General features: G+C 41.9%; 1 protein-coding gene across 1 annotated transcript; it reads right to left on the bottom strand.

Moving 5' to 3' along the window:
* Positions 1–7125: 7125 nt before the first annotated feature.
* On the bottom strand, positions 7126–21949 carry LOC117517729 (mid1-interacting protein 1-B-like). The gene is made up of 3 exons (XM_034178868.1): positions 21830–21949; positions 18609–19457; positions 7126–7308 (listed from the first exon to the last, which is right to left on the bottom strand). Exon 2 carries the CDS (start codon positions 19096–19098, stop codon positions 18631–18633), a length of 468 nt encoding a protein of 155 aa, XP_034034759.1. The 5' UTR covers positions 19099–19457; positions 21830–21949; the 3' UTR covers positions 7126–7308; positions 18609–18630.
* Between the last annotated feature and the right edge of the window lie 4703 nt (positions 21950–26652).

Here is a 26652-nt window from a genome sequence, read left to right as displayed (position 1 = left end):
ACTAGTCAGTTACACAACGTCCAGTTTTTAAACTTCAGCCAGCTGATGAACAGGATTCAGTCCATGAGAACACAAACTTCAGGATCGGGTCACGTCGGCATGCTGCCAACATGCGGTCAACACGCAGTCAGCACGCTGCCAGCTCGTGGCTTTATGTCGAGTCCACTGGTTCCATATTTAGAACCAGACCCGCCCCACCCACACACACAAATGTGGAACATGCACTGGGGACAGTCAACAAATACGTAACGGTACAGGTTTGTGTTGACCCGATACAGCTACAGTATCTTAGAGTAAACAGGCTCAATACCACACACACACACGTGACCTTTATCTTCACTGTGACCTGACTCGCCCTCCGACAATCAGTTATAAATCAGACTCATTTAATTTATGACTTGAGCTGAAAAACTATTCTGATAAACTCCAGATTATAACAGGTGAAATATTAAACGCCACCAAAAAACTATCCTCCTGTTTTTACAGTGCATCTTAAAAAAAAAAAAAAAAAAAAAAACCCTCACCACCTCAATTTCATCATAAATGGTAAATGGACTGCATTTATATTGCGCTTTTTCATCTGCATCAGATGTTGAAAGTGCTTTACAATAATGCCTCACATTCACCCCGATGTCAGGGTGCTGCCATACAAGGTGCTCACTACACACCGGGAGCAACTAGGGAATTAAAGACCGTGCCCAAGGGTCAAGCAGGGATTTGAATTGAGGATCTTCTGGTCTCAAGCCCAACATCTTAACCACTAGATCATCACCCCCCTCATCATCTTTCCTAACTATCTTCAGCTCTACAATGATCTTACAAACTTTTCAAAATATACTTTAATAACAGCGATACGGTGTCCAACCTGCACGGCTGAGACAACCGTAAACTTGTGTAAAGTCTGAGCAAGATCTAATCTACAGTATCTGATCACCATCCATGAAGTACTTGTCTTGTTAGAACAGATACAAGGTTTCAGACTCGCCCGACAACCAGCCTGGCTATGAACTGGGTGAGATACTGGCTTCCATTTGGTGTGATTTCCCACTCCTAAACGACCAATAGGAGAGCAGCGCTCACACCCCATCAAAGTGAGGCTGACTTCAGCGTCTCTTGGCCACCAACCAATCACAGGCTAGGAGAAAAAGGCCAGTATCTAAATTCAGGACCGGTTATTGGGCTAGTTTCAGACGTGGCCCCCTGGTGGCCACAACTGCAATTAAAACGTGCCCAACACTAAGGTCATAGGGAGTGGCTTTGTGTACAAGTATCATCTTGATACACAAAGTTGTTGGCAGGATATTGTTAACACGATGGTCCAGAGACTCTGTCCCCCAGCAGTGTGGACTCAAACAACACAGATGACCGAGTGGCCTGTTATCCATAGTCTCTTCAGCCAGACTGCTCCTTCCCAAGTGCAGGACCAACCGACTGAAAAACTCCTTTGTCCCTCAGACTGTACAACTCCTCACTCAGGGGTGAGGAGTAACAGGAAGACAGAGGACAGGAATAAGAGGAACGGGAGTAGCCAGTAAACCAGTAGCAATCAGTATGTCTGTTATTTATATTGTGCATTTGTATTTATCAGAGGTGGGATGAAGTCACCATCAAGACACTCAAGTCTTGTCCAAAAAATGAGGTGGGCTTCATAGATAATTGGCAAAGCTTCTGGGGAAAACCTGGTCTTGTTAGGAGAGACGGCATCCATCCCACTTTGGATGGAGCAGCTCTCATTTCTAGAAATCTGCCCAATTTTCTTAAATCCTCCAAACCGTGACTATCCAGGGTTGGGACCAGGAAGCAGAGTTGTAGTCTTACACACCTCTCTGCAGCTTCTCTCCCCCTGCCATCCCCTCATTACCCCATCCCCGTAGAGACGGTGCCTGCTCCCAGACTACCAATAACCAGCAAAAATCTATTTAAGCATAAAAATTCAAAAGAAAAAATAATATAGCACCTTCAACTGCACCACAGACTAAAACAGTTAAATGTGGTCTATTAAACATTAGGTCTCTCTCTTCTAAGTCCCTGTTAGTAAATGATATAATAATTGATCAACATATTGATTTATTCTGCCTAACAGAAACCTGGTTACAGCAGGATGAATATGTTAGTTTAAATGAGTCAACACCCCCGAGTCACACTAACTGTCAGAATGCTCGTAGCACGGGCCGGGGTGGAGGATTAGCAGCAATCTTCCATTCCATCTTATTAATTAATCCAAAACCCAGACAGAGCTTTAATTCATTTGAAAGCTTGTCTCTTAGTCTTGTCCATCCAAATTGGAAGTCCCAAAAAACAGTTTTATTTGTTATTATCTATCGTCCACCTGGTCGTTACTGTGAGTTTCTCTGTGAATTTTCAGACCTTTTGTCTGACTTAGTGCTTAGCTCAGATAAGATAATTATAGTGGGCGATTTTAACATCCACACAGATGCTGAGAATGACAGCCTCAACACTGCATTTAATCTATTATTAGACTCTATTGGCTTTGCTCAAAAAGTAAATGAGTCCACCCACCACTTTAATCATATCTTAGATCTTGTTCTGACTTATGGTATGGAAATAGAAGACTTAACAGTATTCCCTGAAAACTCCCTTCTGTCTGATCATTTCTTAACATTTACATTTACTCTGATGGACTACACAGCAGTGGGGAATAAGTTTCATTACACTAGAAGTCTTTCAGAAAGCGCTGTAACTAGGTTTAAGGATATGATTCCTTCTTTATGTTCTCTAATGCCATATACCAACACAGTGCAGAGTAGCTACCTAAACTCTGTAAGGGAGATAGAGTATCTCGTCAATAGTTTTACATCCTCATTGAAGACAACTTTGGATGCTGTAGCTCCTCTGAAAAAGAGAGCTTTAAATCAGAAGTGTCTGACTCCGTGGTATAACTCACAAACTCGTAGCTTAAAGCAGATAACCCGTAAGTTGGAGAGGAAATGGCATCTCACTAATTTAGAAGATCTTCACTTAGCCTGGAAAAAGAGTCTGTTGCTCTATAAAAAAGCCCTCCGTAAAGCTAGGACATCTTTCTACTCATCACTAATTGAAGAAAATAAGAACAACCCCAGGTTTCTTTTCAGCACTGTAGCCAGGCTGACAAAGTCAGAGCTCTATTGAGCTGAGTATTCCATTAACTTTAACTAGTAATGACTTCATGACTTTCTTTGCTAACAAAATTTTAACTATTAGAGATAAAATTACTCATAACCATCCCAAAGACGTATCGTTATCTTTGGCTGCTTTCAGTGATGCCGGTATTTGGTTAGACTCTTTCTCTCCGATTGTTCTGTCTGAGTTATTCTCATTAGTTACTTCATCCAAACCATCAACATGTTTATTAGACCCCATTCCTACCAGGCTGCTCAAGGAAGCCCTACCATTATTTAATGCTTCGATCTTAAATATGATCAATCTATCTTTGTTAGTTGGCTATGTACCACAGGCCTTTAAGGTGGCAGTAATTAAACCATTACTTAAAAAGCCATCACTTGACCCAGCTATCTTAGCTAATTATAGGCCAATCTCCAACCTTCCTTTTCTCTCAAAAATTCTTGAAAGGGTAGTTGTAAAACAGCTAACTGATCATCTGCAGAGGAATGGTCTATTTGAAGAGTTTCAGTCAGGTTTTAGAATTCATCATAGTACAGAAACAGCATTAGTGAAGGTTACAAATGATCTTCTTATGGCCTTGGACAGTGGACTCATCTCTGTGCTTGTTCTGTTAGACCTCAGTGCTGCTTTTGATACTGTTGACCATAAAAATTTATTACAGAGATTAGAGCATGCCATAGGTATTAAAGGCACTGCGCTGCGGTGGTTTGAATCATATTTGTCTAATAGATTACAATTTGTTCATGTAAATGGGGAATCTTCTTCACAGACTAAAGTTAATTATGGAGTTCCACAAGGTTCTGTGCTAGGACCAATTTTATTCACCTTATACATGCTTCCCTTAGGCAGTATTATTAGACGGTATTGCTTAAATTTTCATTGTTACGCAGATGATACCCAGCTTTATCTATCCATGAAGCCAGAGGACACACACCAATTAGCTAAACTGCAGGATTGTCTTACAGACATAAAGACATGGATGACCTCTAATTTCCTGCTTTTAAACTCAGATAAAACTGAAGTTATTGTACTTGGCCCCACAAATCTTAGAAACATGGTGTCTAACCAGATCCTTACTCTGGATGGCATTACCCTGACCTCTAGTAATACTGTGAGAAATCTTGGAGTCATTTTTGATCAGGATATGTCATTCAATGCGCATATTAAACAAATATGTAGGACTGCCTTTTTGCATTTACGCAATATCTCTAAAATCAGAAAGGTCTTGTCTCAGAGTGATGCTGAAAAACTAATTCATGCATTTATTTCCTCTAGGCTGGACTATTGTAATTCATTATTATCAGGTTGTCCTAAAAGTTCCCTGAAAAGCCTTCAGTTAATTCAAAATGCTGCAGCTAGAGTACTGACGGGGACTAGAAGGAGAGAGCATATCTCACCCATATTGGCCTCTCTTCATTGGCTTCCTGTTAATTCTAGAATAGAATTTAAAATTCTTCTTCTTACTTATAAGGTTTTGAATAATCAGGTCCCATCTTATCTTAGGGACCTCGTAGTACCATATCACCCCAATAGAGCGCTTCGCTCTCAGACTGCAGGCTTACTTGTAGTTCCTAGGGTTTGTAAGAGTAGAATGGGAGGCAGAGCCTTCAGCTTTCAGGCTCCTCTCCTGTGGAACCAGCTCCCAATTCAGATCAGGGAGACAGACACCCTTCTCTACTTTTAAGATTAGGCTTAAAACTTTCCTTTTTGCTAAAGCTTATAGTTAGGGCTGGATCAGGTGACCCTGAACCATCCCTTAGTTATGCTGCTATAGACGTAGACTGCTGGGGGGTTCCCATGATGCACTGTTTCTTTCTCTTTTTGCTCTGTATGCACCACTCTGCATTTAATCATTAGTGATCGATCTCTGCTCCCCTCCACAGCATGTCTTTTTCCTGGTTCTCTCCCTCAGCCCCAACCAGTCCCAGCAGAAGACTGCCCCTCCCTCAGCCTGGTTCTGCTGGAGGTTTCTTCCTGTTAAAAGGGAGTTTTTCCTTCCCACTGTAGCCAAGTGCTTGCTCACAGGGGGTCGTTTTGACCGTTGGGGTTTTACATAATTATTGTATGGCCTTGCCTTACAATATAAAGCGCCTTGGGGCAACTGTTTGTTGTGATTTGGCGCTATATAAAAAAATTGATTGATTGAAGTCATGAGCAAGTCCCAAGTCGAATGTTTGCAAGCTGACTTGAGACTTGCAGATCGATGACTTGAGAATGACTTGACAGTGACTTCGTCCCACCGCTGGCAAACTTTTTTTTTCCTCCCCCTTTTAATACTCTGTGTGCTTCTTACCCTGTGTGCTGCTACACAATGCTGCTTGAACCTCCATTACCCTGAGGGAGTCTTCCCAAGGGATCAGTCAAGTTCTATCTAATCTAATCTACTCGTGTGTTGACCCTCATTACGATATGACGGAAAACTGCATCTCAACCAAAGAGGTTAAATATGAGAACTAGAAGCTGCAGTCGCACTGAGCCGTGTCCCGGCAAAGAGGCGCGGTTGCCATTTTAATTCCAGGCAAGTCAGTAGGCAGTGCCTATAGGCATTCAGTTAATCTCATCAACAGGTGGAATATGTCGGAAAGCTGCGCATGCTGGTAAAGCCACAAACGGAGGAACAAGGGAGACAATATTTCCTTCCATAAGTAACTGTTTTTGGTTATTCTTGTCACTTTGTGACATCTGGTCGATAAACAAGTCTACGTTTCCTGCCCATGGACACGGACCATTAACTCTTATGTCTAGTTGATATTTTCCCCTGCTAGACTGATGTATAGTTAAAATACTTGTCATTAGTGATTAAAATTGGTCGACAAGACCGACGATTGTTTTTTTGTTTGTTTGTTTTTTTTGCACTTTAAATAACCGAGCTGCTTCTTGGAAATTATGACATGCCACTCAGTCACACCCTCACACACACCACTGACTTCATGAATGAAACTGTCAATAAAGGATAACTGTGTAAAGATATATATATATATATATAGTACTGGTTTTAGGAGCCATGCAGCTTGAACAGATCAGATCCGTGTAACTTTCAACACTAATATTTGGGAATGTGTGGGTGTCAGAGTAAGTTTAATACTTTCCTGACATGATTTAATTCTAATTAATTTTACTGGCTCGGTATCCAGGTCAGAACGGCATTTTTCCAAGTGTGTTCAGTTGCGAATCCCCATTGAAAACGCATTGACATCTGGGCACTTTATCAATATTTTGCCCGGTTAGGAGGCATCATGTCAGGCAGGGGTGGTGGCCAAGTGGTTAATGCGCTTGGTTTCAGTTCAGAAGGTTCCGGGTTCAACTCCCACCTCCTGCCTCATTTCTCCATGTAATGTGGAGTTGGGTCAGGAAGGGCATCCGGCGTAAAACCTGTGCCAATTCAACATGCAGATCCACCTTGGATTTGCTGTGGCGACCCCGAGTGTAAACAAGGGAGCAGCCGAAGGGACTTACTCATGTCGCTGTTCATGAAGGGACGTTCGCATTTAGTGGTCAGCATTGGGAGTGTGGACTGTAGTTCTCAAAATAACCTCTTTGGGCTCGACTTATATTAACATTTTATACTGAAAGAAAGAACACTGCAGTAGATTCAAATCCACATCTGGTTTTGTCAGTGCTGTATTCAAGTACAGCCCCAACTGTTTCTTGTGCAGGGAGTAAAGAAACTGTAGGGCGGTACCCCCCCAGTGACATCACAAACAAATATTTGCCTACTTTGTTTATTAATCTTGTGCAGCTGAATACATGTCTGTTTTACACATTAACCACAATATAAATTAACTGCTTTTCTTGACATATGTTATGTTATTCTGGAGAATTTGTTGAGCGAACGGTGAAAAATCTGAAAGCCTAAAACCCACCCGCCATCTCTGAATTCAACTTCTTCCTCAAACATGAAGCCGCCACCAAGTCTTTCAACCGCAAACACAGCACCGCCAAAGAAAACCACCAGGCCGCCTATGTCCCAGAGAGCCTGCCAAGGTCAGCGGCTGGGACAGGGTCAGGGCGGGCACATGTTTGCTTAATTTTTTTTTTTTTTCCAATCCAGGCAGAACACAGAGGAACAAAGTCACGATGATGGGGTTTCCAGGATTTTTGGAAGAGTGAGGTCATCAGCCCACCAACAAAGCTGTGCCTGGTGCAAGCTAACAGCACGAGTCAGCGCAAGCTCCAAACGTTAATCTGCACAGAAAACGGATGCAACATTAAAATTAGGATGCTAGCAAATAGCAGCATGTTTTCAGAAGCACAAGATGTGCAGTATGCACCCAAAAAAAAAAAAAAACACATTATTGATGATGGCGCTCCCAGCTTCCCATGTGTGCATGTCTTTAAAAAAAAAAAAATAATAATAATAATAATACATGACAGTGACAAGCTAATAACGCCAAGAAAAGCAACGGATCCAAAAGATGTTTTTTTTTTTTTAAAGGGTACCTAAAATGTTGGATGTGAATGTACGAGGTCTATTAGAAAAGTATCCGACCTTATTATTTTTTTCAAAAACCATATGGATTTGAATCACGTGTGATTACATCAGACATGCTTGAACCCTCGTGGGCATGCGAGAGTTTTTTCACGCCTGTCGGTTACGTCATTCGCCTGTGGGCAGTCTTTGAGTGAGGAGTCGTCCACCCGCTCGTCGATTTTTTTCATTGTTTAGGAATGGCTCAGAGACTGTTGCTTTGTTTGATAAAAATTTTTTCAAAACTGTAAGGCACAACTGAGTGGACACCATTCAATAAATTCAGCTGGTTTTCGGTAAAAATTTTAACGGCTGATGAGAGATTTTGGTCTGGTAGTGTCGCCGTAAGGACGGTCCACGGCGCCTGACGGCGATCTGCGCTTCGAGGCGGCAGCGTCTCGCCGTTTCAAGTTGAAAACTTCCACATTTCAGGCTCTGTTGACGTAGTAAGTCGTCAGAGAACAGAGAACTTTAAGAAGAAGTCGGCATGAGGAGTTTATTCGGACATTCCATTGTTAACGGTCATTTTGTAATGAAAGAACGTGCGGGCAGAGTCGCATGTCGGGCTGGACCCGACCGCGGGGGGTCGCGGCAGGAAAAACACCTCCGTTGGAAATCTTAACGGGCAAGTTGGAACATGCCCAAGCTGTTAAACAATTTCTCAGTTACTCACTTGTTGAAAGCCATTAAAAGCCGCCTGAATTCTACAAATGGTTTTCAACACGGAGGTGTTTTTCCTGTCGCGGCGCACACAGATTTGCCGAGTCGTCACGGAAACGACTCGGCGAATTTGCGCGTACGTCTTTCATTAAAAAAATGTCCTTAAACAGTGGAATGTCCGCATAAATTCCTCATGCCGGCCTCTTCTGAATCTTCTCTGTTCTCTCACGATGTCCTGGGTGAATTAAGCCTTAAATTAGGATGTTTTCAGCTCGAAACAGGCCGACGACCGCGCCTGGAAGCGCTGCAGGACGTCCCGCTACGTGGGAAGTCCTTACACCGACAGAAACACCCCATAATCTCTCATCAGCCGTTAAACTTTTCACAGAAAACCAGCTTAATTTCTGGAATAGTGTCCACTCGGATATTCCTCACAGGTCCAGAAAAAATTTTGATAAAGCAACGCGCGCCGTCTCGAGCAGCGTGTGAAACAAAGGAATTCAGCCGAGAGGGCGGGACCACATCTCACTCAAGGCCTGCCCACAGGGAAATGATGTCACCGACACGCGTGAAAAAACTCACGCATGCGCACGAGGGTTCAAGCATGATTGGTGTAATCGCATGTCATTCAAATCCATATAGTTAAAAAAAAAAAATAAAAGGGTCGGTTTATTATCTAAGAGACCTCGTATATAGAAGAAAAGCTATTAGATACATGAATGAATGAGTCTACCCCTGCAGTTTAACATGATACCTCAAAAACAATAAATGTTGTACATCTCTAAATTAATAACTAATGAGTAACAACTGATTAAACTCTGGTTAATATTGACACCTCAGCTGAATCCAAATATCAACTTTGTTCTACCTATAGTATCCCATAGACACATTACAATGTGCTGTTTATTACTACTGGGTTCTGTTAAAGCGCCACTGCATGGAAATGTTGGATGCCGGTAGCCACACCCTTTGTTTAATGTGGTTCCTCAAGAGGCAATCATACCACGTAACATCTGGTGTTTCAAAAAAAACAAAACAAAAAAAACAAAACAAACAAACAACCAACAACAACATACACCGGAATCCAGGAATTCCTGTAGAACTTTCACTAGTTGCCAGGTATTTCATGAAGCAGTTACTTCTCGTAATTCTGACCCAAACGTGTGTTAAGGATTTTATATATATATATATATATATATATATATATGTTATCACTGTTAAACATTTGTAGCTTTGTCTTCTTTCTCATGAGAACGGTGTTGTGCTGTTTTGCACTTCACCCTGAGAACGTACGTGTTATTCAACCTTGTTTTAGCTTTGTCTTCTTTCTCATGAGAACGGAGATGTGCTGTTTTGCACCTGTCTTAATGCAATCCTGAGAATTCAATTTTGTTTTAGCACTCTGGGGTCAATCTGAACTGGGAATGAAGGACTGGATGTACTTATTGTTATAACATAACTTTGTTTTCGTAGCCGCTAACGACTGGGAGTAAAAGAACTGAAGGTTGAATTTTGACTGATTGTGATGCTTAGTGTTCCAGGCAGATGCAAAACAGCTGATAACTGCAACAGACGAATGAGATGTGCTGACCTGAAGTGTTCTTCCTTACAGCTGCACTTGACATATGCGTTTATGTTATGGGAAGAAACTTGTCTTGCGTCATTACCCCCACCCTTAGGACAAGTTTCTTGTTTATGTGATGAGGGCGTCTCTTAATAAAAAGAGCGGAAAAGCAGGCCAGACTTTAGTGTAGCCTTGGTGTACAGCCTGGCCGCACTCCGCGCGTAATATTTGACTTTCTGTCTCACTGGTGTTTCTTGACTCTGTTTGTCTTGTTAAAGGTTTAAAAATGTTTGGAGGAGAAAATACCCAACATTGACTGGGGGCTACGTCCGGGATCTCAACAATACCGGAGGTGTCCAGCGGAGGTCGTCAAGTCCAGACGTAAATCCTTGGCCAAGGTCCGATCGATTGATCGTGTCTGCAATTGTCGACCACCGTTGGCATCGTCTGGTTGACGAGATTTTCCCGAAGAAGACAGACAGGAAGTCGAGTCAGTGAGTAGAATTTCTTTGTAAATAGTACTGAGTGAGTGGTGATCAGATCACATAAACAGTTAAATTCCGCAAGCGATGATACAGAATCGTCTGTTAATGCAAAGCAGTTAAACTCTGTAAGGAGGGTGCGGACTCCTCTGTTTATATACGCGTACCGGTAGGGGATAAAAGTGATCACATAAAACAGTTAAACTCCGTAAGCGATGATACAGAATCGTCTGTTAATGCAAAGCAGTTAAACTCTGTAAGGAGGGCGGACTCCTCTACGGTTGCGAGGGACGCAAGTAGTTAAATTCCGGAAGGAGGATACGGACTCCTCTGTTTTAATACGTAAAGGAAATCCCGGGTAGAAATACGTGCACTGTAAAAAGTAGTTAAATTTGGCAGGGACGGCGGAGTCCCCTAATGCAGGACATTAGTTAAATTTCACAGGAGGGTGAGCTCCCCTGGCATAAGAATACGCGTACGATTATTAGGAGTGTTTCTATGTGTAAATAGTGTTTTGCGCAAGTGTAAATAACTGTGTGAAAACTGTGTGTGTGTAATACTTTGGACAACGTTAGTGACAACCGTGCGTGTGGAAGCAGAGGCAAGTGATTCCGCTTCCTACGGGGAGGTGAAAGGAATCAACCACACGACGGCAAATTAATTGTCACGTCCAAAGTAAGTGTGAAAACTTCAGATTTAGAACACCCTAGGTGTGCCCCCGTCTGAAGTCCAAATTATAACAAGGGATAATAAAAATGGGGGGTAAGACGTCTATAAATAAGGAAAATTTATCAACTGACGACTGGAAATTTATGGAAGCAAAAAATCCAAAAACAACAAAAAATTGGAGACCTGGATTAATAAACATGACTTTGACGGACGACTGAACCTGATCAGTATACAGAAGCTGAAGAAGGAGTTAGAACAGCAACATAAAGGTGATGAGAAAAAGATGCAGAAAGTACGGGCAGATTTAGTGGCATTTTGGGAGGAAGAAGCAGAGAACAGACAGAAGGGAGCAGAGAAGCGACGATTAGAGAAAGCAAGAAAAAAGAAAGCTGTAGGTAAGGCAGAAGAAGATGTGATAATTCAGCACAGAGAACCAGAACAGCCTCAACAACCACCGCCGGCTGGACCGTCGGTGGCAAAGAGACCTTTATCTCCTCTACCAGAGGATGACGATGTATTGCCACCACAGTATGATTTGGCAGTAAAACCTAAGGTAAAAAGAGAAAAACCAGAAAAACCACAAACACGCAGTCAAGCAAAAGTGCCTACAGCCCCTCCCATGGTGGAACATAGTGATCAGGGAGGTGCCTATCCTATGATAGAAGTACCAAATCCTCGTGCAGAAACAGCAGGACAGCTACCAACCATGCTCGTTTATCGGACATGGAATGCTGATGATATCAAAGCAGCAGTCGACATGATACCATCGCCACATGTCGACATTGAGGGATTTATGCAGGATATAGAAAACATTAGAACATCTTACCACCTTAATGGACCTGAAGTCCAACAGGTGTGGATGAAAGCATGTGGCCCTAAATGGAGTCAGGTACGTGGAGACTGGAATCCTGCAGATCAACAAGGCGTACCACTGACACATGATGATCTAGTCTTGAAAACAAGAGTGGAAGCTACGATTACACGTGCAAAAGGAGTGTTAGGACCAAAGATAAATTATACTGAAATTACCAGGACAACTCAGAAAGAAGGAGAACCATGGATAGAGTTTAGATGCAGATTTGAGTGTATTTAGAGTCCATAGTGGCATATTGCCAGGAACACCAGTGTATGAAAACAAATTGAAAAATATTTCACCTGTGAAGCTGATAATGACCGATTTGATTCATGATGGCAACTCAACAGCTGTCATAACAGTAACAGGTGCCACTGAAGATGTTTTAAAATTGAGATTCACAGGTATGCCATTACATGTGTCACTTTGTAAACCATATTTGACAGAATGGCAAGAATTGGGACTGACAGTCATAACAGCTTTGTCAGCCACTGATTGGAGCAGAGTTGGACCACGAACGGAGTTCAGTCCATCAACTAAATTGTATAAAGTGCCAGTTAATGTCTCATTGGTGCTGACAGCTGGAACACATATTGATGTGTCCACTTCACAATCCTGAGTGTTTCAGTTGAGTCCTGAAGAGGACGATCTTCTCTCTTCTGTACCATCAGGATTGTGGACAACAGGTCCTTCAGACGTAGGACTGATAAAAAATGCACAACCTGTAGTTATAAGACCAAAAACAGAATACAGACCATGTGTAAGACAGTATCCATTGAAACCTGATGCAATTGAAGGAATCAGGCCAGTAATAGAGAATTTATTAACAGCAGGAGTAATAGTGCCATGTCCAGATTCACCATGTAACACACCCATATTTCCTGTAAAAAAGGCTCCGCCCTCAGTGGGATGGAGAATGATTCAAGATCTGCAGGCAGTAAATGCTGCTGTAGTAAAAAGAGCTCCATGTGTACCAGATCCGCACACACTGTTAAGCTCATTGAGATTAAATTCTAGTTGTTTTTCTGTAATAGATATCAGTAATGCATTTTTTTTTTTTCCGTACCAGTACACCCAGATAGTCAATTCTGGTTTGCTTTTACCTTTAAAGGACAACGATATACATTCACCAGATTACCGCAGGGTTACGCAGAGAGCCCAACTATTTATTCTCAAGTCATGTCAGCATGTTTAGCTAATTTCGTTCCACCGGCAGATAGCCAACTATTAGTGTATGTTGATGACATTTGATTGCCTCTGACACACGAGAAAACTGCATAACTGACACAGTAGCATTATTATGTTTCTTATTTGATAATGGCCACAAAGTGAGTAAAAACAAAGTTCAGTTGTGTAGGGATAAAGTAAAATATTTAGGACATGAATTATCAGCCACAGGGCGCACAATCCTGTCTGACAGGAAGGAAGCAATTTTGCACGCTCCAAAACCACAAACCAAAAAGCAGATGATGTCATTTTTTGGACTGACTAATTACTGCAGGGCATGGATTCCCTGCTATGCAGAATTGACTAGTCCACTTTCTGATTTGATGTACAAGGATGATATTTCAATGTCAACCGTGTTGGAATGGAACAAAGATGCTGAGGAAGCTTTGTAAAAGTAAAACAAACAGTGTCATCCACAGTTTTGGCACTACCAGATTATAGTAAACCATTCATTCAAACAGTTGATTGTAAGAATAAGTTCATGACTAGTGTTTTGGTTCAAGTGTATGGCTCAAAATTGAGGCCAGTTGCCTACTACTCATCTAAATTGGATGCAGTAGCAAGTGCTCTACCACCATGTGTACAGGCTGTTGTTGCAGCCTCTATGGCTGTTCAAAGTAGCAGTAATGTTGTTCTATTCCATCAGTTGACACTGAAAGTTCCACATGCAGTCTCTGCACTTCTGTTGCAGACAAACATGAGCCTTTTGTCCCCAGCAAGACATCTTTCGTGTATGTCCTTGCTATTATCACAACCACATCTTACGGTAGAGCGATGTACAACATTGAATCCATCCACATTGATACCCTTACCTGAGTATGGTGAGCCGCACAATTGTCTTGATGTAGCTACGGTCTGTACGAAAGCACGTCCAGACCTCCAGGACACACCCATCCCAAACAGTACAATTGTGTATGTGGATGGTTCTTCCACTAAAAACGCTTATGGACAAACACAATCTGGATATGCTGTTGTCACAAATTCAGAAGTATTGGATTCTGCTTCATTGCCATCCTCATTTTCAGCACAAGCAGCTGAATTAGTTGCTTTAACTGCAGCTTGCTATCTGTTTAAAGGTACGGCTGTATCAATTTATACAGACAGCCAGTACGCTTTCAGTACGCTGTGAAATTGCCTAACCAAATTGCTATATGCAAATGTGCGGCTCACACCAAAGGCTCTGACAGTGTTTCAAAAGGAAATGACGTTGCTGACAAAACCGCAAAGGCGGCAACAGCTCTTTCTATTTTTCTCCTATATGACACCCCTCCGGATATGACCACAAAAGAAACCCATATTGCCAAAAAAAAATATGTTTAAATGGGCAGCTATTATGAGCCATGGCGTGACGCATGTCTCATCAGGGGGTATGATATCGCAATTGCAATCTATTTTTTGTCTTTATGGGTTCGATGCATATGCAAAACAGCATTGTAGAGCATGCATGACATGTGCAAAACACAACTCACAAGGCAATTTGAGACCCCAAAGAGGTAAATTTCCAACACCACAATATCCCTTTCAAGTGATTCATATGGATTATATACAGCTGAGTAAACATGAAGGGAAGGAATTTTGTTTAGTCATAATTGATGCCTTCTCAAAATGGGTAGAATTGTTCCCTACAAAACATGCAGATGCACTTACAGTGGCTAAGGCATTGTGCAAAGACATCATTCCATGATTTGGAATACCAGAAACAGTCTATTCAGATAATGGAGCGCATTTTGTTAATACAATAGTGCAATACGTAGGAGAAGCGCTACAGGTCAATCTCAAAACTCATTGCGCTTATCATCCACACAGTGCCGGATTAGTGGAAAGGACAAAGGGCACAATAAAAATAAGATTAAGGAAATGTATAGAAGAGACAAAACGAACCTGGATTGAATGTTGGACCTAGTAAAATTGTATATGAGAATAACACCAACACCATCAGGGTTAACACCATTTGAGATACTTTATGGACGACCATATCGTCTACCAATTTTGACATGGATACTAAAACAGCAGATGAGGAACAAACATTAGCAAATTTTATGAAAAAGACATTAACACAGAAAGAGATAACTTAAACACATTTACTGCCGAATAATTTTGATCTTCCACAGGACGGCCTTCCAGTAGTCTAGCCAGGAGACTGGGTGTTCATCAGAGTGATTAAGAGGAAGAACTGGTCCAGTCCTCGTTGGGAAGGTCTATACCGAGTGCTGTTAACAACACCAACTGCAGTAAAGATAGCGGAGAGATCAACGTGGATACATCACTGTAAGATACAGCGTGTGTTGGCGGCCTCCACAGTGTAAGGGGAAGTCTGGCTACAAAGGGAGTCTATTTAATTAGCAATAGATTGTCTCAATGCCAGTGAAGCAGGGAGATCCTTGCACTATTAGGTGAGGTGGTTAACAACACTGTATCCTAGCAATCATGACTGAACTACAGCAGACCCCGGAGCGGCGTGCTCAGCGCCGCCGCTGCCGGACTGTTGGTAGGGCAGCCGGTTGTGTTGTGATCTTAGTGTGTTTCGTGCTCCTCGGATTCCTGGCCTGGTGGTTGACCCAAGAATTGCAGCTCACTGTGGACCGAGCCAGAGAACAACGCAAGCAACATCAGAAGAGGTTATTCATAATGTGAACGAGACAGATGGACACCCTCATATATACCATACTAATATGTGGTACAGATATGTTCATTTATTGGCTATGGAATTACGTTACTAATTATTATGTTTGTTCGCAAATACCTATATCCTCAACACACCCAGCTCTGACGGCTAAACCGTACCCTGCTAGGGTGACAGAATGTCTTATCATACGGATGCATAATCAAACTGTATTTCGGGGGCAGCAGTTCTCAGCAAATCTGATAAGATGTAACACCACTTGCCTCAGTGCAACCACTTATATGATAGGGATTTCAACAGAGGACGTACAAGCGTGCCCAAGTGCTGCTCCATTGACTAGACTGAAGGGAAACGCAAAAATATCATCACGTTAAATTGTCATCACAACGGCCATTCCCAATTTGCTTTTACGGGACAGGGAATAAAAATGTAGGTAAAATTAAGAAACGTCTGTGTACCCAAACGTATGTTTTATCAAATAATTTAAGCCTAACCAAAACATAATATGTGGATGGTACTTATCTTCATCACATTGGACGGGGATGTAATTATACAGGCTCCTGTCCATGGGGAACGGATGAATCATGTGCTTATGTTAGTAAGTTTTTGCTACCACCTATAAATGGTACTCCGGTGTATGATGACATCTATTGGCTTTATGGTTCCAGACTGTACATGAGTCTCCCACCAAATTGGGGTGGTGTGTGTGCACCTACCCAGGTGACTGACCATACATATGTGGTAAGACCTCCACAGAGAAGAATGGCAGCACCAGACGGAGGAGATTGATATACCCAGATGTGTTACCACATAATCACATGTGGGGCTCGGATGTACTAAAGGACCAAAAAATTGTGGTCTGTAGGAGATAAAATAGCACATTCATTGTTCCCCTGGATAGGAGTGGGAAAAAATTCATTAATGATTGAAACTCTGAATTATTGATTGGGTCTGTTCATGAATGTAACAAAAAAAATAGTAGCAGCTCAAAACACTGAAATAGATGCTTTACGTACCATGGTGATGCAAAATCGCATGGTTTTAGACTTGCTTACTGGTTCACAGGGAGGAGTTTGTGTTCTGCTGAACACAACATGCTGTACTTTCATCCCAGACTCCATTCATTCAGTGGATATGCAGGACGCATTGGAGGAGCTGAATGAACTTCGTGATGCAATGCATAAAGACACCCTAGCCGTGAACCGGTGGAATCCCTGGTCCTGGTTGACTTCAGGACCATGTTGGCAGTTACTATTGAAAATGGTGTCAAATACATTTGTACAGCGTAATCTGGCCTTCCAACAAACTATGCCAAAATATCAAGCATTGAAACAGTCAGACCTTAGTGGAGAAAACTGTAATGACTGTACTGAGAATTATGATGATATTGAAAAGCTCACAACTCCAGTTCAAGCTTGAACTGTTGACGTGATGAGTTAACACACTCTTAGCCTATGAAGCTTTAGCTGAAAAAGTAATAAGACAAGTGGTGTAGTCGAATAATACAGAAAAACGGTTCATTTATACCAGTCGGTAGGAGTGATGTATGGTGGTGGTGTGGTGATAACAGAATCTTTGATAGACTGCCACGAAATGTGTCAGGTTATTGTGCATTAATATCATTATTGTTACCCATGACCCCTGAAGACGTTACGACATATGCAGCCTCTTATTCCTGAGGATTGGCAGAAAGGCATAGCCAGACATAGAGTAAAAAGAGATTGGAAAGGAGTAGGAAATCCAACATATATTGACGCAATAGGAGTCCCCAGAGGAGTGCCTGACGAGTATAAACTGGTTGATCAAATAGCAGCTGGATTCAAATCTTCCATCTGTTGGTGGTGTTCAATTAATAAAAACGTGGACAGAATAAACTAAGTTAATAAACTAACTAACTAAGCTGGGTGATGCCTGCTATACGTTTAACAGGTGATAAACAGGTGGGAAATGTTAAGGATTTTATATATATATATATATATATATATATATATGTTATCACTGTTAAACATTTGTAGCTTTGTCTTCTTTCTCATGAGAACGGTGTTGTGCTGTTTTGCACTTCACCCTGAGAACGTACGTGTTATTCAACCTTGTTTTAGCTTTGTCTTCTTTCTCATGAGAACGGAGATGTGCTGTTTTGCACCTGTCTTAATGCAATCCTGAGAATTCAATTTTGTTTTAGCACTCTGGGGTCAATCTGAACTGGGAATGAAGGACTGGATGTACTTATTGTTATAACATAACTTTGTTTTCGTAGCCGCTAACGACTGGGAGTAAAAGAACTGAAGGTTGAATTTTGACTGATTGTGATGCTTAGTGTTCCAGGCAGATGCAAAACAGCTGATAACTGCAACAGACGAATGAGATGTGCTGACCTGAAGTGTTCTTCCTTACAGCTGCACTTGACGTATGCGTTTATGTTATGGGAAGAAACTTGTCTTGCGTCATTACCCCCACCCTTAGGACAAGTTTCTTGTTTATGTGATGAGGGCGTCTCTTAATAAAAAGAGCGGAAAAGCAGGCCAGACTTTAGTGTAGCCTTGGTGTACAGCCTGGCCGCACTCCGCGCGTAATATTTGACTTTCTGTCTCACTGGTGTTTCTTGACTCTGTTTGTCTTGTTAAAGGTTTAAAAATGTTTGGAGGAGAAAATACCCAACACGTGTGCACTGCGACGTGTTTTAATGACCGTGTTATGGTTTTTATCCGGACACGTCACCTCCAAGTTTTTCAGGCTGGTAGCAGGAGTAGTTTAAGGTTGCACTGCCCAAAGATGTGTCAACCAGCAGGAGTTGACAGGGATCGATCCACCAACCTTATGTATCAACCAGAATGAAAACAGCGACGCGGATTTAGACTAAACTAGTAGGAGCAGGTAAATAAAAGAAATCTGAGTTGGGAAGTCGGCGAGTTTAGTAAGACCATTTCCCCTTCCCCCACCTGGTAAGCTAGCAGCCTGGCGTCAGTTCGTGCAGCCGATCTCTTCCTTGTAGCGGTTCGTAAGCGTGTTCGCCTTGAGGGTCAATTTTGACAAAACCGTGTGGAGTCCGTTCAGGTGGAAGTGAAACTGCTTCTCCAGATCCTCCTCCTCCACTGAAGACCGCAACGCCGTCATGCCCGTCTCACCCACGTTCTCCTTCCATGGCGCCTCACCCGGCACCACTCCCCACTCGATGTCATTCCGGATAGACTTCAGCAGCATGTAGGAGCTGTACATGTCCCCGTCTCTGTGGAAGTAGGCGGTCTTTGCGGTACTGTTAATGTTCGTCACGGTCCGAGGTGCCTTCAGCTCCCTGTTGTCCAGGGGAATGTCCCGCAGCAAGCTGGGCACCATCACTGTCTGGTCCATGTCGTTGACTGCGACGATGAAGCGAGTCATGGCGTTAAACAGCGAGTTCTTCTGGTTGTACGATTCAGATATTTGCATCATGGTGAGCAGACAGGTGAGTGTGTGTCCACCCCCCCAGGAGAGACAGAACCTCTTTTTTTTGCTTGATATGCGTCTGTCCAGGGACAAACTTAGCGCTCTAATACACTTCAGAGGATTACGAAGATAACGGTCAGGTTTTAACTCGCTCCCAACAACCGAAAGCTTCGTCAGGTCTCACGCCTCCGCTCACCGCGTCGACACGCATCAGCGACTCTGCTTCCACGGTGAAGAGCTTTTGTGTTTTACCCTCAGAACCCAGCAGGGAGTCAAGTAGTTTCCAAGCTGAGGATAAAGGGCATCTCCTCCTGCAGGCTGGCAGGGATCCGTTTCACCCTGGAGGCCAAACAACAGGCACCAACCTGAAATAAAAAGCCACACCCACAGAAGGTCTACTGGTTAAACGAGCCAGAAAAGAGCAACCCAAGTAACCGAGCAAAAGAACATCAATTCTTATTAGTCAGTTGTTTGAAAGTTCTATGGAAGGGCTCTGGTTCAGGCTCCACCAACGTGAGGATTTGCAGCTCGTATGCTTTAATATCCAAATATCCATGTGTAACGTGAACAAATCAGAACACAGGTTCTGGGAATCTCTGATGGATGATTAACTCCTCTCTGATCCAAGGACACCAGTATTTTTTTGAAGAGGGGCATTTCCCACCTTTGATTAAACAATAACGTCCTTTCGGCATCTCCCTTGTTTTCACTCAGGGTCGCCACAGCAGATCAATAGTGGATCTGCTATTTGATTTGGCACAAGTTTTACGCCAGATGGCCTATCCAACAACTCCACAGTGGAGAATGGGTAGGGGTGGGGGTTTGAACCAGGGTTTGATCTGGAAACAAGCACACTTTACTGCTTGGCCACCACCCCTGCCAATCAAATAACAATAACTGCAAAACCATCATTTTAAACAATATCTCAGTCCCCATGAAGACAAAACACAAAGCGCTGTCAAGGGCATGCCAGACTAACAGGTGGCACTATAACCCTAACTACACTGGCCAATCAGAAGCCTCAGGGGGGGACAAAAACTGTGCACAAACACAAATGGTTTCTGAAAAGCATCACCTTTGAAGGAGGTTTACTTGTGAACAACACACATTACCCAACCTGGACATTTTCCATATCTGGCTGCTCCGCCCACTTCTCACTGGCCAAGTATGTCAAATCCTGATTAGCTGAATACACCCGGCTGAGTCAAGAAGCAACACGTTGGGCAGGAAAGGTGGAAAATACAGAAGTAGGTAGCGTGTTGTCACAGTCATGTGACCTCACTAGTGGACTGGTGCCGTCATAAGTCAGCTTTGGAGGAGTTTCACTTACAGGGTGGTCTCCCCCCCCCCCCCCCCCAAAAAAAGCCCTATTTTCTTTTTGATCTCATTTTTTTACTCAGATGAGATATTGTGAAAATTCTTTCACCAAACATGAGCAGAATGATGGGAGATCATGTCTTTCAAATCTGATAGAAATTGAAACATTTTTGGTGGTCTGTCCTTAATAGTTGATAGTATGGTCTATTCAGGCTCCTCTTTGACGAATAACTGCAGCAACACGAATGTTGAACTTCTCGATGACTCGTCCAATCATGTCAACATAAGACGGGAAATCAGGCACATACCAGCTGACATGACTGGACGAGTCATCGAAAAGTTCAACATTCGTGTTGCTGTAGTTATTCGTCAAAGAGGAGCCTGGATAGAACATATCAACTATTAAGGCCAGACCACCAAAAATGTTTCAATTTCTATCAGATTTGAAGGACATAATCACCCATCATTCTGCTAATGTTTGGTGAAAGAATTTTCAAAATATCTCATATGAGTAAAAAATGAGATCAAAAAGAAAATAGGGCTGGGTTTTTTTGGACCACCCTGTAAAAGTCTTAACAGTTGAAGAGAAATGCAGATAGGATCAATCCAAGACATTCGGTCTCGCAGCCTGCAAACGTGGTGCACCACAGAACCACCTGGGCTCCTGGGTGGCAACCATGCAGGCAGACAACCTGCAAACACCAACTCCTTAAAGTCACAGCAGGAGAAACACGGACGTGTCCTCTGCCTTCCAATCATACCCAAAGAAACGCACCACCTGACCAAAATGTCACAGAAGTTAATAGCAACATTCCTTCTTCAAAACCTGAGAAGCAAACAACAATAATCCACTTTGGCTGGCTATATTTTAATGCTAGCCGTAGTCACCTGGAGTCATTTCTCTTCTTTCTTGGTCATTTGTGTCATTCACGATGAAGGAAAACAAAGATTTCCTCTTTTAACACCCCTGTTGGACTGAGTAACTAACGGCACAGCGGCTTTTAGTCGTGATTAAGTAAATGTTACTAATCTGCTTTGGAGACGGACCAAACAGCGGATTATTTGTCTCTGGGCGCTGGTTGCTATGGCGCGCAGAGCATTGTGGGAGTCAAACTCGGTGACAGACTGTCCGATAATCAGCGCTGCCGGTGAAAACCTGCCGGCCAACGACACACCAGGCATCCATTATCGGACACGTGTTACAGTCATTAATTTACTTTTTTTTTTTTTTCGTACCAGAGATGTCCTACCAGAAGCGAAAGTGACGGGCAAAACAAGAGCAAGTGCGAGAGAGACGGAAAAAAAATACAGCGCAAATCTCTCTTCCTATTTTGAAGCGATTATAATTTGAACTGCTGTGACCGGTTTAAAAAAAAAAAAAAAAACGATCATTCTGCGGTGCGGATGTCCGTAAACTCACCGTCTCCCGGTCGTTTATCCGCCGTTACTCCGCCGAACCGAAGCCTCGTTTTATTATCCCGGAACACGTCGAACGTCCTCCATCATCCAATCACAGGGCGAGTTGACCCGTAACGTCACACCACCGCTATCTCTTCCAGAAAAGTGACACTTTGACACGCTTATCGTTTTAAATGTTGTTTTTCTTCCCCTCATACTTTATTTGGTTTAGATTTTAATGTTTTCCAGCCAGCCTCTGTCCTCTTTCGGATCTTAAGCTTTCCCAACATTTAATTTAATTTTCAAAAATAGTCTTACGAGAATTTAATTTTGATTCAAGAAACAATAAAGAAAAGAACGAACACGCGATTTTGCTCACCTGTTTGTTGTTGTTTGTACAATATTTGTCAAAATGTAGTTTTAGTTGTAACGTGTTGAGGCGAACACTAAAAATATTCGAACACTGCATTTTGGGCAAATGGTTTGTTTTTTAAATGAAAATGAAATTATAATGTAATAAAATTGGGAATTAAAACATACAGACAGAAAATATTCTGTAAATTAATCATGTTGAAGTTTGTTTTTAACTGAAGGTGAATAAAATGGGACATTTAGAGTGCTGGACTTTATTTACAAAACGGTTTCTTTGATATTTTTGGTTAATTTGGAAGAAGCATGGAAACACATTGATATAACACTGCCACCTCCTGGCCGCAGATCAACATTACATCTGTTTTTCTCTAAAACAAAACTAAAAAGAAAACTAAAAGAAAACGACTAAACGTCTCCATTATTTCTGTTATTGTCGCATTTTCAAATAACAGCAAAGTCTTGCCACCTCAAAAATAAAGCGTTCAAAGATAAACTTTACATTTAAGATCTTTGAAGTATTTGTTAAAAGTCCTTTCATTATATATAATTTAATTTTAATACTTTTGAAGTAAGCTTTTTTTTTTTTAAAGTTTCTTCATGCGAAATGTAAGTTTTATTTTATTATGAAGTATTTTTTTTTAAAAGTCTGGTCATCTTTTTTTTTTTTTTTTTGTTCACCTGTGACTTTTTTAAAAAACTGAGGACTTTTGAAATAAGTTGGAAAAAATGTCTGCTTATTGTGAAATGTAAGGTTTTTTTTTTTAATTGAAGACCACTGAAGTATGTTTTTTTTAGTTTGTTCATCATGAAATTTCAGTAAATTTTTTAAAATTAGATTTAAGACCATTAACGTGTTTTTAAAAGTTACCAGGGAATTATATGATTTGTTAAGGACCTTTGAAGTAAGTAGTGTTTTTGCTTTTTTTTTTAGTCTTTTAATTGTGAAATGTGGAAAATGACAAACATCTAAATAAATCATTCTAAGGAATTACTAAGAAACATTTTAATATTCACTTTAATTCAAAATTATAATACATTCAAGCCTGTTTGAATGGCTTTTGAACATTTGAATGGCACCATAAATACAAATATGTTCTTATCCTTATTTGTATTAATTATAATTTTTTTAACCATAAATCTGTGTTTTATGAATCTGCCTCTTAAAACCAAATCCTGCAGCAGCTGTATTTTTAAATTAACATATTTTTGTTTTAAATCTCTACATATGTGCAGAGTTTAAAATTTGGGAGAGATTATGGTTAATCATTGTTACCTCAGAGGAAGTGTGCGCTCTCTGAGTGCTCATCTAAATTAAAGTTTTAATATCTAAAGAAAGTTTGTCCATGTTAGTAGTTATTAATATTATTTATTATTGTTCACTTTTGTCACTCTTGCTTTGACATGATCACCACAAACACATTTAACGTCTGAATATCAAACATCAGATAAACAGATTTAAACACAAACACACTCATAACAACCTGATACATATATTTTAAAAACCCAATAATAAGACGGAACTCTTTCTTTAGGAGGCGGCATCATGTTTCTCCACGTTACAAAGACACACTGTGGTCGTCAGCTCGCTTCTGAAAGAAAAATGAAAAACAGGATGTGGGTTTGTGCATCATGAAAACGCTGAGGCAGTTAGAGCTCCATAAAAGTGAAACCAAAATGTGTCTGTCACCCTCTACTGGCTACTTGCAGTATAGCACCTTAGCGTTTTGTGAGGTTTGGTTTTTATTAATTACATGTTTATATGTGTTTTTAAAATAGTGACATGATGGCTGGCAGCACGGTGGCTTAGTGGTTAGCACTGCTGCATCACAGCAAGAAGATTGTGGGTTTGATTCCCACCTGTGGCCTTTCTGTGTGGAATCTGCATGTTCTCCCTGTGTTTGCGTGGCCACATCCCCCAAAAAATTAGTTGGATTGGAGACTTTAAATTGTCTGTAGGTGTGTGTGTGTGTGTAGTGTGTGTATGTGTATGTTTGTCTATATGTGGCCCTGTGGTAGAATGGCGTCCTGTCCAGGGTGTACCCCACCTGGGACAAACTTTTAACTGGAGTAAGTGGGTATTGAAAATGGATGGACGGACTTGATGGGTTCTGCTGACGTAAAATCTGTACAGTATTTTTGGTAAGATGCTATTTTGTCAGGTTTTTTTTTACTCATTTGTACATCAGTTGTGTCATACTCTAATCCAGGATCGGGACTCAATCCAGACTTGACACAGGCTCTTCTTCAGTTACTTGGACTTTAACACTGGAGACTTGAGACTTGATTCAAGCTCTTCTTCAGTAACTTGGACTCGATCACTGTAGACATGAGACCTGACTCAAGCTCTTCTTTAGTGTCTTAGACTCAAACACTGGAGACTTGAGACTTGACTCAGGCTCTTCTTCAGTAACTTGGACTCAGTCACTGGAGACTTGACTCAAGCTATTCTTCAGTAACTTGGACTCGAACACTGTAGACTTGAGACCTGACTCAAGCTCTTCTTTAGTGTCTTAGACTCAAACACTGGAGACTTGAGACTTGACTCCGGCTCTTCTTCAGTAACTTGGACTCATTCACTGGAGACTTGACTCAAGCTATTCTTCAGTAACTTGGACTCGAACACTGTAGACTTGAGACCTGACTCAAGCTCTTCTTTAGTAAGTCATGCTTGAACGCTGAAGACTTGACACTTGACTGTGGCTCTTCTTTAGTGACTCAGACTTGAATACTGGAGACTTGAGACCTGACTCAAGCTCTTCTTTAGTGTCTTTGACTCAAACACTGGAGACTTGAGACTTGACACAGGCTTTTCTTCAGTAACTTGGACTCAGACACTGGAGACTTGAGACTTGACTCAAGCTATTCTTCAGTGGATTGGACTCGATCACTGTAGACATGAGACCTGACTCAAGCTCTTCTTTAGTGTCTTAGACTCAAACACTGGAGACTTGAGACTTGACTCAGGCTCTTCTTCAGTAACTTGGACTCAGTCACTGGAGACTTGACTCAAGCTATTCTTCAGTAACTTGGACTCGATCACTGTAGACTTGGGACCTGACTCAAGCTCTTCTTTAGTAAGTCATGCTTGAACGCTGAAGACTTGACACTTGACTGTGGCTCTTCTTTAGTGACTCAGACTTGAATACTGGAGACTTGAGACCTGACTCAAGCTCTTTTTCAGTGTCTTAGACTCAAACACTGGAGACTTGAGACTTGACTCGAGCTCTTCTTCAGTAACTTGGACTCAAACACTGGAGACTTGAGACTTGAGTCAGACTCTTCTTCAGGGGCTTAGACTCAAACACTGGAGACTTGAGACCTGACTCAAGCTCTTTTTAGTGTCTTAGACTCAAACACTGGAGACTTGAGACTTGACTCAGGCTCTTCTTCAGTAACTTGGACTCAGACACTGGAGACTTGAGACTTGACTCGAGCTATTCTTCAGTAACTTGGACTCGAACACTGTAGACTTGAGACCTGACTCAAGCTCTTCTTTAGTAAGTCATGCTTGAACACTGGAGACTTGAGACCTGACTCAAGCTCTTCTTTAGTAAGTCACACTTGAACACTGATACTTGACACTTGACTGTGGCTCTTCTTTAGTGACTCAGACTTGAATACTGGAGACTTGAGACTTGACTCAGGCTCTTCTTCAGTAACTTGGACTCAGTCACTGGAGACTTGACTCAAGCTATTCTTCAGTAACTTGGACTCGAACACTGTAGACTTGAGACCTGACTCAAGCTCTTCTTTAGTAAGTCACGCTTGAACATTGAAGACTTTACACTTGACTGTGTCTCTTCTTTAGTGACTCAGACTTGAATACTGGAGACTTGAGACCTGACTCAAGCTCTTTTTCAGTGTCTTAGACTCAAACATTGGAGACTTGAGACTTGACTCAAGCTCTTCTTCAGTAACTTGGACTCAAACACTGGAGACTTGAGTCAGACTCTTCTTCAGTGGATTGGACGTAAACACTGGAGAACTGAGACTCGACTCAAGCTCTTCTTCAGTAACTTGGACTCCAACACTGTAGACTGGAGACTTGACTCTGGCTCTTCTTCAGGGGCTTAGACTCAAACACTGGAGACTTGAGACCTGACTCAAGCTCTTTTTAGTGTCTTAGACTCAAACACTGGAGACTTGAGACTTGACTCAGGCTCTTCTTCAGTAACTTGGACTCAGACACTGGAGACTTGAGACTTGAGTCAGACTCTTCTTCAGCGGATTGGACTTGAACACTGAAGAACTGTGACTCGACTGGAGCTCTTCTTCAGTAACTTGGACTCCAACACCGTAGACTGGAGACTTGACTCTGGCTCTTCTTCAGGGGCTTAGACTCAAACACTGGAGACTTGAGACCTGACTCAAGCTCTTTTTAGTGTCTTAGACTCAAACACTGGAGACTTGAGACTTGACTCAGGCTCTTCTTCAGTAACTTGGACTCAGACACTGGAGACTTGAGACTTGAGT

This window comes from Thalassophryne amazonica, chromosome 1, assembly GCF_902500255.1.
Source record: "Thalassophryne amazonica chromosome 1, fThaAma1.1, whole genome shotgun sequence".
NCBI lineage: Eukaryota > Metazoa > Chordata > Actinopteri > Batrachoidiformes > Batrachoididae > Thalassophryne > Thalassophryne amazonica.
The sequence above is the reverse complement of the archived record's forward strand: the minus strand, read 5'-3'. Positions and strand labels throughout refer to the sequence as shown.

Bases quoted from the DNA above. Each gene is read 5' to 3' on its own strand.
- LOC117517729 (XM_034178868.1), bottom strand. From the start codon at position 19,098: ATGATGCAAATATCTGAATCGTACAACCAGAAGAACTCGCTGTTTAAC.